The sequence below is a fragment of the Netta rufina genome (assembly GCF_964035555.1).
Source record: "Netta rufina genome assembly, chromosome: 10".
Taxonomy (NCBI): Eukaryota; Metazoa; Chordata; class Aves; order Anseriformes; family Anatidae; genus Netta; species Netta rufina.
Window position 1 is genome coordinate 11600377 of NC_140133.1, and position 17985 is coordinate 11618361.

Genomic DNA, 17985 nt, shown 5'->3' on the forward strand with positions numbered 1-17985 from the left:
TTTTTACTTGTGAAGCACTTTTTGAAATCTCTCTTCTGGAACAGGAAAGCCCAGAGGAATGCGTAAGGCTTTGTTATTTTGGCAAGCTATTGTTAAGAGGAGGTCTTGGAGCAAGTACAAACTTTCTTTATGTTACACGGACCCTCTAAACAGCTGTTTTCAGAGGGATCGCTTTCATGGTATTTTGGGCAGGTAACAGCATTCAATAATTCCTAGAATTGTAAGGGTATTCAAAGCACTAAAAGCCAAGCATTAGCTCCAAAGATGTACTTTATTTCAGTATAAAGCAGATTGTTTAGGCATTATTTCTTTTTGTGAACATCCACTGTACGATCAGCAGGTCCTGCTTTGAGGACATAGCTGCTTGATAACAAAGACTCCAGCGCAAGACAACAAAAATACAGATGCATAGAACAAGTGCTGCTTAGACACTCAAGAGCTGATGGTCTAAACTGCAACCAGTTCAAACAGCTGATATGACCAAAAATATAAGTACAGCTCCAGCCCAGCCAGAACTGCATACCCAGAAGTGGAGTCCTTTTTATTACAAATGAAAAAAAAATGACATTGGGCTTCCTGAAAAAAAAAAAAAAAAAGAAGAACCACACCATACTCCCTCCCTCTCCCTTTAAAGCCACTTTTGAACTGTCCCTGACTTCACATCAAAATTGTGCTGTGGCATGCCAGTATTTTATAAAATACAGGAAAATTACAGAACATAGTGTGAATTAATAATGAACAGTTGGTAGTAGGCATTTCACAGATATTTTTATCTCAATACTTCTGTTCCTTTTCCAATTGTGATCCTTTCCCCAGGACTTAAACCTATCCATAGAAGTGAATCTCATCTGCATTTGCAGAATTCTCATGCATTTGGTATCTGAGCTCAGTGCATTAACAAGTGTTTCTAGGTGTCATCCGTGCTCCTTGGGTACATAGCCGAGTAGTCCCATCACTCCGAGCAGAAAAAGTAATTCATGTGCTGTCAGTCAGCACAACATGCACAGAAGGCATGTTGATGCAGTGTTGAGAAACATTCCAACATTGCAACTTATTCTGGTTTCTGTGTTGTCCAATACTGATGGAGAATTATATTTACAAGACTCATACATGAATATTACCATTTGGTCCTAGCCACCTAATTAGTATTGACAAACTAAAAAAAAAAAAAAAAAAAGGAAACTTAAGGATTATTCTGGTCCATTGAAGCCTTTTATAATGTTCTCCATTTTGAAGGTATGATGTTGAACAAGGAGTCCCAATACCTTCTGAAAAAGTATTTTTTTATGCACCATTCAAGTCCATGAGATTATAGGATGGAAAAGCCTCCATTGTGACTATAGAAAACGGAGACAAGTACATACATTCTTTCACACTGTGTGATATGAGTGAGACTCCAAATTCACTAGATATGAGTAGTCAGATAATGTCCTGATTGCTACAAGACCATTTTTTTTCCTTTTAAATCGATGAAAACTACCTTTTGCAAAGGGTACAAGCAGATATGCATCTAATCAGCCATAACATCCATTTCTTTCAGCTAGCATCAGAACTAGGACTACAGTTAATGGCAAGGAGTACTAATTAAAAGGTTTTTACAAAGCTGCCAGTATTACCAAGTTTCACAAGGTGCAACTCCTAGGCACAGACTCTGGCAGAATCCCAATTCACCTGAGTTTTCTGCTTATGGAAGAGGGGGGACAGGAAAGATGACAATCCTATCTCTTACCAAAACTTGACAACAACCTCAAGCCAATATTCAACATCTGTCAAGGTCTAGCTCAGTAATTACACAACAAGACATTTGGAATTACAGATAACGTTTAGTGAAAAGAAACAACTGCCTCCCAAATCTGCCATATTTGAACAAAAAAGACCCCACAAAACTGAACATTTTAAACACTGTTTGTGCTTACAACCATAATTATGGAACTCAAGCATTAGGGGGAGAGATTTCTCACCACTACTGCAAAGGAGCTACAAAGACATGTTTAATGGGGGGAAAAAAAAAAAAAAAAATCCTTTCCAAACATTCAACCCTCCCCACAATCATTTATTAAAACCTGCAAAGTCTTCAGGTATACTAATTTTCAAAGGGATGAAAAAATTCAAGAGTCATTGAACGAAATCCAATTCAGAAAGCTGATTCTCTTAATACATAATTAAAAAAAACACAATTTTCTTAAAAAATTTTTTTTTTGCACATTTTCCCCCAGCAATCTATAAAATGCAAACAGTATGCTAGAAAAGTTTGAACATAAGGGAATGCGCTTTGGAAACATTATTAAAATATGTGTTCCTATAGAATGACATTATCAAGTTTACATTACTTCTTTGCATCTGACTGGACACTTTTGAGAGTGTTTCTCCCCTTTCCTGGGTCCATGAGAAGCTAGGTTTAGAAAAGAAGAGCTCCCATACTGCCAACTTCACTCTGTTCCTTTACAAAAATTTCAAAGTACTGATAAATGATAGTGACAGCGAGCAAGATTCCAGTTCCAGACCCAATTGCCCCAAGGAAGTCTGCCAACACAGAGAGGGCGCCAATACAGAGACCACCAAATGCAGCAGCTGTAGGGATGTACCTGTAAAACAAGGTGGGAATAGAAAAGGTACCCTTAGAGCTTGCTCGGGATATTTCAAATGTAATAGTTGCCATATACTGCTAATCCTATGGGAGGTACCTAAATCAGAGGCTAGTTTTTCCCATAAAATAAACAACCCCACAGAGAAATGACTGCATAGATAATCTAAATCAGGTGCTTTAAAAACACAAATTATACAAGTGAAAAAAAATACAATGGCAGGATATTCTTTACTGTTCTAGGTCCACCAATCCAAGATAAGGCACATGCAATAGTGTACTAGGAAAATTCAACCTGACTGGAAGGGAGAAACATGCTAAGCTAAGACAAGAAAGTATTCCATTCTACCTAGTAATTAAGCGTAAATTTATGGCTACTAGATCTTCAAGTCATTTGCAGATGACTCAAACGTAAAGTTGCAATAACATTTCTGTAACGTGAAGGGAACACAGGTCCCACCCTGTATGCAAAAAAGCTAGCGATCAACCACTGCCAACTTTTACAGTTACTGTATTTAAGTAGCTAGTAATTTTAAAAATGATTACTCTGAAAAAAGTACCCTCAAGACATTAACAATTACATTAAAAATACCATTAATCAGTTTGAAGCAGTAAAGTATAGACAAACCCTCACTATTCAGGCACATTTCCTAACTGCAAGGCTGCATGTTGTGCAAATCCAGCTATTAATGAGGCTGTATTCTGTGTCTCATGCATGCAACAAAGCTTGAAGAATAGCCGTGCTCTGGGGTCCAGAAAACAGAACTCAAAGCAAAATTTTCAGTGTGCTTTCCTGTAACACTTTGCATAAATAACCAATGAAATGCATAGCTTACCTGTTTAGTTCATGTACCATTGAAGTTTCTCTGTGGCCTCGCATTACCATTTGTTGTTCTTTCAACTGTTTGGCAACCTGTATTGAATCAAGAAACAGAATGAGTTACTTTAGTGCCATTTGCCAGAGCCATAGAATCTAACATTATGAGAAACCAAAAGCAAGACATTTCAAGTAAATGGTGGTTTTGTTATTTTACTGTATATTGTTGGTCTGATTAAAAAATATCCAGTACTTTAACTTTGGATAGACTGCAGTCACAGGCACTTCTCCATGATGTCAATTATGCAAAGCTTTTTGGATAATTCTAGTCCTATTGAAAAAAGGAAAATGCAGAAACTGATAGGCTATCCTACATGTAATTCAGTTCCTGTTTTGCTACCTACCATCTCCTAGTTAGGATTTAGTGGACGTTAGTAAAAACATTCCATGAAGTGTCCATTCTTACAGTTCAGTTTCCCACAATCAGTTGAGTTAACTATTTATTTGTGGGACCATATTAGAAATGAAGTGACTGACAAAGAATCCCTTCTTGGCACATCAATCTTTAACTGTGTTTCTGCAATTGTAGGTAATGATTTATCAATTTTTATTTTTGATGTTGTTTATAACTTTTCTCCAGTACCCAGAAACTATACTGAAGTGTTACAAGTTGTATGCTGGTTTAAGCTGAAAGAAAATCTAGCTATACTTACCCATGAGTGCCTCCCTACACGTCTGATAACAAGCAGCTGGATGCAAGGCTGAGCGAGTATTCATATTGCTAACAGTAGCTATACAACAACTATCACATATTTGTTAAAGAATAGATTAAACCATTCCATCTGGCTGTCAAACTTGATCTCCTACACCAAACCACAATACAAGCGTACCATGATGACAACTATTTCCCACCTTGTTTTCCAATTTGACTGATATAGTTGCTGAGTATTGAATATCTTGTAGCAAATGGAAATTTATAAAGCTAGTCACAAATACATTAGTACCCTGCACTACATTGTCTTATCAGGTCCCTCTAGTTAAAAAGAACAACTTCCAGTTAACCTTCCCCAAAACAAATGGAGAACTTTTTATGCCTGTTCCTGTCTGGCATACCTGTTGTTTCTTTTGAAAAAAAAAGCAATCTACCATGCATTCTACCTCCATCGTCCCCACTTAAAAAAAAAAAAAAAGCCCTTTCTGATCCAGAATCAAATTCACTATATATATAAATGATAAATATTACTAAGGTGATTACTGGCCTAACAGCTCTTTCAGGAGAAAGTCAGCACTTATTTTACAACAGCCCCTCTGTTTGCATCATGTAGGCTTACATCATTTGTCATTTTAAACTTACATCTTTGGCAGAGGAGCCAGAGACTTCGATCCATGTTTTAGAGAAGAAAGCACAGGAGCCCAACATAAATACAATATAAACAACTGCATGGACGGGGTCTTCTAACACTGAAGAAAAGGACTCTGGAGGTGACAAATAATAACAAAGTCCACCAACAGGATAAGCACGAGCAGGGCCACCAGATGACGTGTCCTAGAAGAAGGAAGCAAGCAGTCAACAATTTTCTCACTATTTCTTAGCAATTAAGCTAAGACTGGAGTTATGTATCACCTTCATGTCACTGTATATCACTGTCTTTACAGCAGCACACAAAGATAAAACTTTACTACCATAAGCAGTTTCTAATGTGGAAACAAAACAATAAGGAACAGTAAAAATACCCACCCTAGTTAAATGGAGACTTAACATCCACACTCATCACAGCAAGTCTCATATTCCACCAGTTTAAACAAATTACTAATCTAGGAGCTTCAGTGTACATGACACCTGTAGAAACGTGCCTTTATCTTTACAGAGACCATCCCTTCAATTACGCATGTTAACGGCACTCTTACAGAGCTGTATGCAAGATTAAAAGGAATAATACTCACAGACCAAGTGCCCAGCAGGCTAACCAGTAAGTTGCCACTGAAGCGTGCAGAAAGCATCTGGGAGATGACGTACAAGTTTGACACCAGAGCAGACTGAAGAATAATGGGAATGTTGGAAGTATAGAACAACTTGATAGGGTAGGTGTTGTACTGGCCACGGTAGCGAGCAGATTTGATAGGAAGATCCACTCTGAAGCCCTGAAAAGTTTCCAAAGGAAAGTCCCACATTATACCTTGATGACATGAACCTATTCTGCAGGTGATGAATTGCATGTGCAAAGCTTTGACAGCAACAGAAAACAACATGCAATCAATTTTTGCAAGTACACATAGTCTATCCACAGGGCTATCTGTGAAAACACTTTTGCAAGGGGCCTGAAAGCCTGCAAGGTTGTCTAAATTCACACAAGATATGAAAGACTGATGTCAGAAGAGTTCTAAAGTTGCAAGAAGATGGAACATAGTGTCCAGGAAAAGAAACATAAAACTACTCAAAACTTTTGACGTTCTCCAGTAGCTCCCTGCAACAAACAAGTAACTGATACACAGACTTAAAGATTTCAAAGCATTTTCCAGCAAAAAAGCAACAGCAGTTTCGTTAGGCTACATTACACACACACACATTTACCACCAGCCCCAGCAGCTCTCACATTTTTCAAATGACTACAGTAATCATGGAAACTGATTAAAATAAGGTACTATTAAATGAACATGTAGATGTTGCAGACATAAAAATGAATCTTCTGAAAAGTGAAAATATAACTTCTTGTAAGAAGAAGCAGGTTACAGATCTTTTCCCATGCAAACAGTTCTACAGTCCTCTTTATTCCAACTGACCTGGAAGTAAATTACGATAGCAAACACAAAGATGGTGGCAATCAGATTCATAAGGTTGGGGAGATTCTGACGGTAAAAGGCCTCACGGAGAGCTCTGACTTTGTCTGTACGAGTAGCCAGAAGATGGAACAGAGCAATGATAGCACCCTCAAATTCCATGCCTTAGAAAGAAAAAGAAAAATCAAGTTACACGCGTTTGGTTTATCTCCAGACTTGAGCGCTTTGTCCCAGTAGACATCCTTCCAAAATACAAGATTGATACTGGAATTTCCCCAAGCTTTTTCACCCTGAAGACACAGTTTTGTAACTGTCATTCTTCACATCAGTTGTATTCTTTCCAAGAATTTTTGGAAATCCCCCTGTAGCAGCCTAGAAACTAATTGCTATCCAAGGACCAAATGGGATAATTTTATAGCTCTCTAAAAAAATTGACATTTACAAAGTTGTTTCAAAAAAAAGTTTTTTTTCCACTGTACTACTCTATATAATGTATAGAGTTGGAATTTTAAAAGACAAGAGGGGAAAGTAACTTGGTTTATTATGTTTCATATAATAATTAAACTCTAATGTAAATAAAGAAAAGACTATGCCATATTACCTCGTCCTGTGTTCACGGTGGTGGGGCTGAATGCCTTCCACACAATAGTCTCACAGATATTGGTAGCAATGAAGAGGGAGATGCCAGAACCAAGACCATACCCTTTCTGTAGGAGCTCATCCAAGAGCAGAACTATCAATCCAGCAACAAAAAGCTACAGCACAAAAACAAAATGACAAAGCAGCATTATTCACATTCCCATTTTGTTTGTTAAGAAACTAAGAACTAGAGGAAACAGGACTAGAAATTACCTGAATTGTGATAAGCAAGCAGATACCAGCACCCATCTCAGACGGGTCTCCGTACATTCCAGTCATTACATAGACAATAGACTGACCGATGGTAATGATCATTCCAAACACTGCAGAACACAAAAAACAAAGTATGCATTTGTCCTGGAGATTTCATATTTATCTAATTGCCCAAAGATATAAATCAATTCTTAGTAGTAGAAGTTGGGAAGGAATACATAAGTCACGGGACATTTGATTTCAAGGGCAAATTAAGTTTCTTGTCTGAAACCTATATATCTGAAAATACAAATACGCAAAGACTTCAAAAGCAAATACATTTAGAAGCAAATATTTTAAGTTGCTAAAAGTGGCTTTAGATATTGAAAACTCTGAGAACATTAAGACATTACCATAGCTATTTATGATTCTTTTTTCCAGTAAACAGCTCAGTAAGAGGTGTGGTGCCACATAAAATAGCTAGAGAATATTCATGTTTATCTAAAAGCTGTTTATCTCTTATTGCTAAAGAAGAACCATGCTTGAAACTGCAAAGTAACAACTACAACTACCATCTTAACCTAAAAAAATTACTATCTATTAATGTTGACCAACATGATTCAAAGTTCGGGTCCCCACAGTCTATATATTGCTTATGAGATTACAGTACCAGTTGCACATATAAGCTTCAAATAGGTTTGTAAAGGAAACATAAAAGCTAACAAGCCAAACAGCAGCCCATAAACGACTGCTGAAATAAATAAATTAGTAGCACAACGTGAACATGCAGCATGACAGAAGCCCAAACATCTAACTCCAGGCTCACCACAGGTTAAGTTTGCAGTTTCTGTTGTTAGGGTTAGATACTCTAAAACATTTTGCCTTGGCCTACTAGCTGTTACTTACATTTCTGTGCTCCGTTGAAGAGAGCTCTGTCTTTTGGAGTGTCACCAACTTCAATTATCTTGGCACCTGCCAAGAGCTGCATGATGAGCCCAGAAGTGACAATAGGTGAAATCCCCAGCTCCATCAACGTACCTGCCAGACACAAGCAGCACAATGAACTTCAGAGATGCCTGGAGATGGTGCACCCCAATATTTACTTGTAAAGTTTGACTTTCTACCCCTTGCGTCGTGATGAAGACAATATAGAACTCCAAATCTCCATAAATGTAAGAGGTTTCAGGGATAACAGAACCAGGTTAAATGTCAGATTGGTAAGTAATGCAGTCCTTCTCAGTACCTTAAGAACTATATTCACTGAAAAAGACTTCTGCTGTCAGGAACAGCTTTCCTGTACATAAGAGAAGGTAGGAATTTGCTTTCTGTCTTTGACGATCAGTCACTTATTTATTTAGAACTTTAAACACAGAAGAATTTTTTTTTCAGGAGTGCTCGTAGTTACATACTTATACACGTTTCATTATAACACTTAATTAACACCCACATTAAAAGGCCCCTATGATAAATTGAAGTGATAAGAATTTTAATATTTTGTGAGGCAGACCCAAGGACGTCACCCAGAAAACCACAACACAAGAAAACACAGCTTGAAATATGATTCAAAAAGCTTGGAAGATACATGGAAGACATTACCAGCAGCAATGCAGGTAATTAGGAACTGTCTCTCTACTAACCCCTTCTCCCCACAAAATGGTCCTTAGTTTTTGCACTTAATAGATCGCATATAGCCAGCCATAAATCCATTTCGTGGAAAGGCACGACTTTGTGCAATGCCACAGTTGTTTATCATCTCATACAATAATACACAGAACAACTTCTTCCTTTGTTCTATTTTTCATCATCATTAGAAAAGACCTCAAATTAAGAACAAGTCGAAAAACATTTTGGTTCACATTACAAAAATGCCCTCCAGAAAGACTGACCATACCTCTATTCGAAGCCAAAATCACTCTCATCCAGTAGAAGGGATCTGCTGAGTCTGATGACATGATGCCAAATAAAGGAATCTGAATAACCAGACAACAGAAGAAAACAGGATTAAATTGAGCGCCCTCATATCACCCATTAAACATTTCAGCTCTTTTTAAAAACCACAGGAAAGAGGCATACCTGACAGCATACTAAGAAGATGAAGAGTGTGATAGCTGTCCATAGCACCTTTTCCTTAAACTGAATCTAAAGAAAAAAAAGATGATAACTGTCGATATGACAAGATCTAGTCAATCAGTAAACTTTCATACCAATATATTAAAGTATTTCATACCATTATACTAAATATTAAAGATTTTCTTGTGAATGGACAAAGTACAGGGCCTTCTGAATAAAATAACTAATGGTTCATCCCTTTTACACTACAGAAACCCAAAACTTTACCGAAGTTTTAATCCAAATAAACACGCTTATACAAATTAAAGGTAATTCTAGTACTTTGAGAGACACAAGTCCTACATTCTCACAAGAAAGAGCTTCTAGAGAGGGGCTGGGGTGGGAAACGCGTCTATATATAGAAATTTGTCTTAATAAATAATCTTAGATTAGAACTCAAGGAGTAAAGATTTTCAGGTTGCTATTTTAAGTGACTCAAGTTTGCGTTCCAACACACGCTGCTTTCAACATCTCACTGCTACGGCAAAAGCAAATCTGCACAAAAGCATCCATGGTACAGGATGACTAGCACAAGCACTCCACTAAGAATAACTTTACCTACAATTGCCATTCTTCCCATAGGTAAAAAAAAAAAAAAAAAAAAAAAAAAAAAGCAAACTAAGCTGTAAGCATTTCATATTACACAATCATAAACCTATAAATAAAATGTTACCAACTTACCTTCCGTTCTGGCTTTTGGATTTCAGGGAGGATAACACAGAAGGGCTTGATTACTTCCAGAAATTTTACTGTAAAGAAATTAGTTAAAAGACAAAATAAATACACAGATAAAAGAACATTGGGAGAAGCTCAAATAAAATTGAATTTGGATTCTTTGTGTTAAAACTCGCAGTTACAAACAAAGCTTTTTTTTGTTTGTTTTTAAACGATCTCTTACTTTATTTTCTACATGTTTACTTCACTAACTGCACCTCCGTATAAGTACAATATGGGTTGGAAATAGGGAAAAAAAAAAGTTTTGTCCTTTTGTTGAGTAGGCTGAAAAAAGGAGAAAACTTTTTTTTTTGCACGAGTTTATCAATACCCTTGAACTTTCATTTCATACTAGGTTCTCAACTACCCTGGTATTTGAGAAATACAAAACCGGAGACAGCTTCAATTCAGGGGTTACTTTTGGGACATACAGCTGAAGAATTCCCACACACTGTCCACGTGCAACAGTTCAAGTTACTTTCAAGAAGTTCACATGCACTGACCTCCTCCTAGTTAAAAGGACATATTCCTACAACAGAAGAGTCAAACCTATCTGTCTCAGTCTTAGAAAAAAAAAAAACAAACCACAAAAGAACAATATCTGCAATGTCAGAAGTTCACCTACGAGCAATCAGATCTGATTCGGAACAGTTAATGCTAAACTTCTCAAGGCAAACCTAAGACTGCACATACATTTTGGACTGAATTAAAACGCTTAAGACAACGCAGAGGAACTGAAACTACCAATAACCTTCTAATTATTTGTGGAAGGCGGCAAGTTTAGCATTTCTTAATTTCAAACTATTACTGGCCTGAAGAAGGTACACCAGATTGTGGTTTTAAACCTTAACAATGCTGTGAGCCTCTCCTACACCTCAGATAAATAAAGATTGCTTAAGATGCTTTTCAAGAGGCTAGCACGTTCCTCCTCATGCTAACAAGCCTAGGAAGACTTTCATAGAATGGCCTGGGTCGGAAGGGGCCTCAAAGATCACCCAGTTCCAACCCCCTGCCATAGGCAAGGACACCTGCCACTAGATCAGGCTGCCCAGGGCCTCATCCAGCCTGGCCTTGAACACCTCCAAGGATGGGGCATCCACAACCTCCTGGGCAACCTGTTCCAGTGCCTCACTCCTCTCTGAGTGAGGAATGTCCTCCTACCTCTGATCTAAATCTCCTCTCTTTTAGTTTAAAACCATTCCCATTGTCATGTCAGTACCCGATTAATAAGAGTCGCTGTCTTTTCTGAGTCCCCTTCAAGTACTGAAAGGTCACAACGAAGTCCCCCTGGAGCCTTCCCTTCTATAGCCGCACAGCCCCAGCTCTCCCAGCCTTTCTTTATAGGAGAGGCGCAGAGGTCAATTCACTGGGTTTCCTCCCGACTTCCTACTGACAACAGCACCGCTCCCTGGCCTCACCACTAGGACCAGCCCCCACCTGACAGCCCATCCCTGCCTCTCCGTGCCGACCAGAGCCCGGGCTGGGCAGCACGGGGCACTCCAAAGGACGAAGAAAACGGGAATTCCCCTGAGGAGAAACCCACCAAGCCAGGGGGCACCCCCACAGCGGGGCAGCGAGGCCTGGCCGCGGGCCCAGCGGCCTGGGGGCTGGCGGGGGCAGCGCTGCGCCCCCTCAGCCCGCACCCCCGAGCCCCCCAGTCCCTCATCCCTTCACCCCTCTGCCCCCGAGCCCCCACCCCCGGCACTCACTGCCCATGGCGGCCCCGGTCGGGAGCGAGGAGCGCGGCGGCGGCCCGGCAGGGACACGTCAGGACTGAGCCCGGCCGCCCCCTGCCCCTTCCGCTTCCTGCCACGCGCCGCGTCCCACGGCGCCGCCGCACACCCTGCGGCGAGGAGACTACAAGTTCCAGCATGCACCGCTCGGGGGGTACAGCCCGCCCGCCAGCCAACGCGGGTGCTCATTGGGGCCTTTCCAGTCAATGCAACCAATCGGGTGGTGGAGGCGGGGCGCGCGGATCGGTGGGAGTTGTAGTTTCGCGGCTGCCGGCCGCCATCTTAATGAGGTGTGAGAGTGGCGCGTAGGAGGCGAGGCGTCGGGGTCGCAAGTTGTGTTGAAGACCGCATGTTTCAGCAGCCAGGGATCCTGGCTTTGGTTTAAGAGATTCCAAGAGATAAATAAATACATGAATAAACTCTTTTCATCCGTTTTGTGCTTTTACATCTACAGAAAATAATTTTTTTAGACCTTTCCCTGCATTAAGAAACTCCCCACACACCCCCACACAAAATGGCAGCCAGCGGTGTCACACAGTGCTGTGCGCCTAAGGCTGGATCTAACACAACCTCTAATAAAATATAAATGCACTGGTAAAAATGTGCAACATTATGTCATGTGTCCACGAAGCCCTGGCACATCAGTGCACTTCTATGCCACACAGGAGTGTCAACAAGTGAAAAGCGGTCACATTGACTTGCTGCTGAAGATGTTTCTGGTAGTAACATACTGTCTGGTCTAATTTGCATTTATAGAGGAACTTATCCCTTGTCTGAAAACTAAGGGTAAACAGAAGTTTGAGGAAAGAGGAAAACCAATAGACGTACCGATACAAAGCAATTAGTGTATAGAATGTGAAACCCGTAGTGGCTTCCACAAATCTCGTTATTTTCCAGGCATTTAGGTATGGTTTGTTTGATTAGTCAATCCCCTCTTTCCTGAGATTAAGTTTAAAATAACTAGGCCTAATTCCCATTTCCACACCCATTTCCTGCCTTTTTTTTTTTTTTTTTTTTTTCTCCCCAGCATTATCTTCACCCCATATCAAGGCTTCTGAGCTGTGCATCTCTACTAAGAGTTATCAAAGACATCTACCAATGGCACTGAGAATGTTTTAGTCAGTTCTTGTCTGATGGAGCTTATTTTAAAACATCCAGTTCATCTAAGCTGGTTTTAACCCACCCATTTCCAATTAATGAGAAAGCAACTGGTTTTGCTGTTAATGGTTGGACTCAATCATCTTAGAGGTCTTTTCCAACCTAAATGATTGTATGATTCTATGTGGAGTTGTTTTAGTGAGATCTTCTTGGCTTACTACAGGGGCACTGACTTGATTCGCCAACGTCTGGAGGAAGAGAGGGAAGAATTAGCAGTAATTTTGTGGAAGTCTGAGCAAGGAATCAGCGAGAGGGATCCAGTGGATTGATGGTAGAAGCAAGCAGTGAAATGCCGGAATTTTGCCAAATTTACGAAAATAAGGGAAACTGTTGTGAGAGATGCTGATAGCATCGCTGTGCCAGATCACTGTTAAATTAGAAAGGATAACATGGCTTTGTCCTTATCTAAATAGCTCATCTGCTTTTAGCCATTTAGAAGTCAGATGTCTAGGTAGTTGTCTAGACTCTATGCTCAACGGAGATGCTGATGAGCACTTTTGGAGAAATGTTGACTCCACTTATCTTACACATCTGTGTAAGATGTCTTCTCAAAGGTGTTATCGCCAAATCAAACTTGGGCATTTTTGAAAGAATCTGAGGGGAAGCTTGTCAATCTACTGCTTCTATTGTAATTGCTCTTTTGACAAATAGATAATGTCAGACTCTAGGGTCTCTATTTCCCCTCCACACTGTTAATTCTGTACTTAAAAATGGGCTTCTCAGGATACAAAGTCACACCTGTTTTTTATGCCTTTTTTTTTTTTTTTTTTAATCTGTAACATAAAAATAGATTTTTTTAAAAAGACGTGATTATTTGCATGGGCCATCTATCAGGCATCTGGATTTCCTGTCATTTTTAAAAATAATTTTAGGCAATAATGTAATTTGATTTGCTACTGTAAGAAAATAAACTTTGTAATTAGATATAGAATTGTCTATTTACATATGGAAGCTGAAAACTCAGTAGTTTTTGCTTACCTCTCTATATTTTGTCCATTCTGGATCTGAACAACCTTGCATTGGAGATATGAGGATACAGTCGTACAGCTGGAATTGGCCACTGCAATTCAATTCTGGGTATAATAAATAGTTTATGAAAACTAGTTTTCTTAGAAAGCTGCAGTGAAAAGCCCCTTTTTTGCCACCTAACGTAAAAACAAATAACAACCAAAAATAGAGAGAACATAAGGTCAGCTTCTTTGTATAATCAGCTGTCACTCAGCAGAACAGAAGACCAAAAGAAGCCGAAGATACAGTTGTTGCAGAATGATTACTGTGATGCTATGTGAGACACTGGGTCAAATTTCAGCCTGGTATGACTTTGACAGTTTATCTTGGTAACTATTTTGGCAGCCAATCACAAACTGAGTGACAAAATTTGAATCTGGTACGCTAGGGTTGATTTTTATACTTTTGGAGATGCACCTACTACTACAGAGGGCTCAGTTTAGAATTGTGCCAGCTGTGTCACAACTGGAATGAGGAGGAGGATGGCATATAATTAATAAATAGCTCTTCAGAGAACAGCAGTATCTGAGAAGCAGACATAGATATTAAACAGCTTGTTCTTTTCATGCCTTGCTATTCCTTTTTGAACCAAATCAGTTGCTCTTATATAATCAAGCTAATCCTGCTTTAGAAATAGTGTGGTTTAGGACCATTAAAAACATTAATATTCACTTACTGGCTTTGAAGTTTGTTAGCCAGTGTGTTCCACTGTTTCACACAGTGCAAATCTTCAGCATTTACTGCAAAATTATATATCTCAATATATCTCTATTGCATTAGTACAAAATTGACATTTAATTACTGCTTTTGAAATCAGTGTGCACTGTGTGCTGTCTGACTATGGACGCTGGGCTCAATCATGCTGAATTGTACCCTGATGCAAACAACAAAGACTATATGATTGCTTCAATAGCCAGAGGTAAAAAGCAGAAAATAGGTGTGGAAAGTAGAAATAGGGAAAGAAGCATAGATTAATTTTCCGCTGCCTCCAAAGAGTTCCTATTAGTTCTAGCAACATTGTTTGCAGAAACTGGCTACAAACTCTACTTGAAGAGATCCAATTTTTTTTATCTGTGACATGCTCACCCTCTGTTCCCATGTCAGTACTTGTTATCAATGTGACAAAGCTTGCATGTTATTTTGAATATGCTTTTTATTATTTATTTTTTTTTAAACCCAACAAACTAAAAGAGACACTCTTTATCTGTTGTTACACCAGGTTTCAGAGCATCTGTGGGCTGAGATCGCTAGAGGGCAATCAAATCTGTTTGTTCATACTTGTTTATATATATATATATATGCGTACACACACATGTATGTGGACATTCACCTTACAAAATAGGGTTAGTTAATATCCATAGCATTGGTCTGCCACAGGGATCCTGTGGTAACAGTAGGGCATTGTGCATGGGTTAGTTTAACAGCTGTATTCATATGCAGTCCCTGATTTTTGACGTACAAATGCTGCCAGTAGTAGTCTATTTAACCACAAGGTGGAAGAACTGCTTTACTTATGATGCCAACTCAGCTTGCATGAAGTACACACAATTCTGTAGGCAAGTTTTATTACCATTATTTAATAGATACATTACGGGTTGCAGAGGCTGTAGCATGCATGAAACAATTCAGGTCATAAGTGGCATTCGTGGTCTGAGTGGCAGGTGAGTGTGGACGTAAGGGAACCATGAGCAGACAACACTTCTAAAACAAATTGTTTACTATCCTGCTGAAAGGAGAGTTAATTGCTTGCTCCTTTAAGGCCAACTGCCAAACTCCATTCATTGCAACAGAACAGAATTTCCCTTGGAGTCTTCACTCAGCAGAGTTTTTCCCAAGCTTGCCTGCGAACCAGCATGCCAAGAGGCAGACAGGAATCTTCCTAGGTGGGATGCTGAGAGCCACATTTCTGGTTGAAGAACAGTGGAGTAACATTTTCTTACATAAATTTGAGCTTGCACTTTATTACAGGGCAATGGAGGATGCTGTGTGAAGAGATCTTTCTGCTTAATTGAAACAAAGAAATTAGTAAACTTTTTTTTTTTTTCCTTATCCAATAAAACCCTCTACTTCCTTTAAAAAAAAACACAAAACTATAAAAATGTAAATTTCTTCTAGGCCAGCTGATTTCCAGTTACAGAAATGCATTCTAAAAGATAAAACATGCATTTCTATAATGAATGAAATTCAGATTCTCTCCTGAATATAGAAAGATAAGAAATGCAAAATCTGATCCTATCCTGAAGATCATAGAATTTTGGTTATTAGAATAAAAAAGATATCCAATTTAGATATCTAAAACACGATACCCAAATAACTGTTTAAATAGAGTTGCCCTAGATACATCAAAAGAAGTACAAGTGTACTTCACCATCAATCATAAGTCCAATATCACAATGCACAAAATAATTTCCAACACCATTATCAGGACATGAGAGGTTAACTTGCATGTCTTTGCACTCTTTTTCATGAAATGTTTTTAATCCTGAACTCATGACTCACAACCTGATTTCTCCAAGTGTTCACCCAGGCGCTCTTAGAATATCATTTTACTCCCTGCATTTATGGCAACACTTAATCAGGTATCTAAAATACTTTATAATACTGGATCTTTTATCACCTGTGCTCCTAGCTAGCATTATTATAGCCGTGCTTTCCCAATAACCAGGATCCTGATTTCTAGCTGTGGCAAGTCAGACTTTCTATATAACGAGCACTTTGTGTAACACAAGAAAACAATGGCTAAACCCTGATCTTGTCAAAGAACAACAACAAAACGTCAGTGGGGACAGCATTTCATCCCGTCTTCAAGTGACGCCTCTATATTTCAAGTAGAAACAAAACATAACATGCAGCTTTGTAGTGACAGCAGTGCTACTAATTCAGAAAAAGTTCTGTAATAGAGCTACTGTCTATTTGCTAAAATGTGCCATGAAAGAATCAAATTATGACAAATTATGCTAAAATTATGTGGATCAGCAAACAAAGTCAGGCAGATTCTTGCCACTGTCAGTACACGCAGCGAGGGCAGTTTAGACACATGTGAGAAGCAGTTTTACATCCTTACTGAGGGATGTGACATTGGGCCATGCATTGTGACAGCTGGCCACAGAACTCCAGGCTGGGCGGATAGTGGCTGGTTCACCACTGACAGCCTCCAAACTGAACCAAAAAGTGGATACTTCAGCAAGACTGGAAGGCCCGCCGCATAATAAAAACACAAGTATTTCAAAGACCTACTTCATACGAGGTTAAACTGTCTTTTTAACATCTACGTGCTTCCCACATCTTCTTTTCTGGCCTTTTCTAAGGTTTTTGCAGTCTCTAGGCTATTTTTCATGTTCTTCTTGTTTTACTGTGGCTTCTCTAGCTGGATTCTGTAAAAAAAATATAATACAGCAATACAGCTAATTACCCCAAACGTTCATATTTCTAGGGATTAAGAATGAGCTTTCGTTTATATGATCTGGTTTTTAATCATCAAACTGTTGACCTAGAATCATTATTTAGAGAGAAAAAAGAAAAAAAAAAAAAGAGAGAGAGAGAGAAATGTTTGGAACATTAAGGAAAAAACGTGCTTGTCTTGCAAATATTGATGCCAATTTCCCCCAAGTGCCTATAACCTAATAACCAGATACATATAGTTCTGATAATTGTCTCATTTACATAAAAATCATTGCCAGCTTGATTGTAACAGTCACCATATGCAAGTTGGCCAGGACTAGAAATCATCACAATTAACCCTCAGAGAGAACCTTTACACCTTTGCTGATACAGCTTTTGGCACAGAGCATGAATTTTCTCTAGAATGTTGTGAGGCATTAACAAAAACACCTTTCATGCTGAAAATACATTGGACCTATATTTGGGACTGGAGAATACCCATAAGAGGAGGCTGTCTGGTTTTCAAGTCAAACCTTAAGATATACTAGATCCCTTTACTCCAGCTTGTATGTTCTGACAGTAGTAAAAAAAAAAATCTAACAACATGGACATTGGACTTCTGCATCTGCGTGGTCTGTTGTTTTTCAAATTAATGATTGCACATTGAATTTGAAGAACCTCATGCACACAATGAGAGCTATGCTCTTAATATGCACATGAATGTGTAGTGTTATGGAGCATGAAAGTGGTAACTGCGCTTTGCTTCCATTTCCTAACTTTTTCATGCAAAAGAAACATGTAATACATGAATATTTTTGCATGCAGTATTTCCCACATGCATACATGAAAAACAAACTGTACATGTAAGATTA

General features: G+C 38.9%; 1 protein-coding gene across 1 annotated transcript; it reads right to left on the reverse strand.

The window, feature by feature from the left end:
- Positions 1 to 252: 252 nt before the first annotated feature.
- Positions 253 to 11640, reverse strand: SEC61A1 (SEC61 translocon subunit alpha 1). Its single transcript, XM_084292503.1, has 12 exons — positions 11543 to 11640; positions 9801 to 9868; positions 9084 to 9149; positions 8902 to 8980; positions 7917 to 8048; positions 7032 to 7141; positions 6781 to 6934; positions 6183 to 6343; positions 5346 to 5543; positions 4756 to 4947; positions 3421 to 3497; positions 253 to 2585 (listed from the first exon to the last, which is right to left on the reverse strand). Exons 1-12 carry the CDS (start codon positions 11547 to 11549, stop codon positions 2399 to 2401), a joined length of 1431 nt encoding a protein of 476 aa, XP_084148629.1. The 5' UTR covers positions 11550 to 11640; the 3' UTR covers positions 253 to 2398.
- Positions 11641 to 17985: the final 6345 nt, after the last annotated feature.

Excerpts from the sequence above, each read along its gene's own strand:
- SEC61A1 (XM_084292503.1), bottom strand. Across the intron at positions 9,150-9,800 it reads TCCAAAAGCCAGAACGGAAG|ATTCAGTTTAAGGAAAAGGT; the intron begins GTAAGTTGGTAA and ends TTTTTTCTTTAG. Across the intron at positions 8,981-9,083 it reads TCTTCTTAGTATGCTGTCAG|ATTCCTTTATTTGGCATCAT; the intron begins GTATGCCTCTTT and ends CTGGTTATTCAG.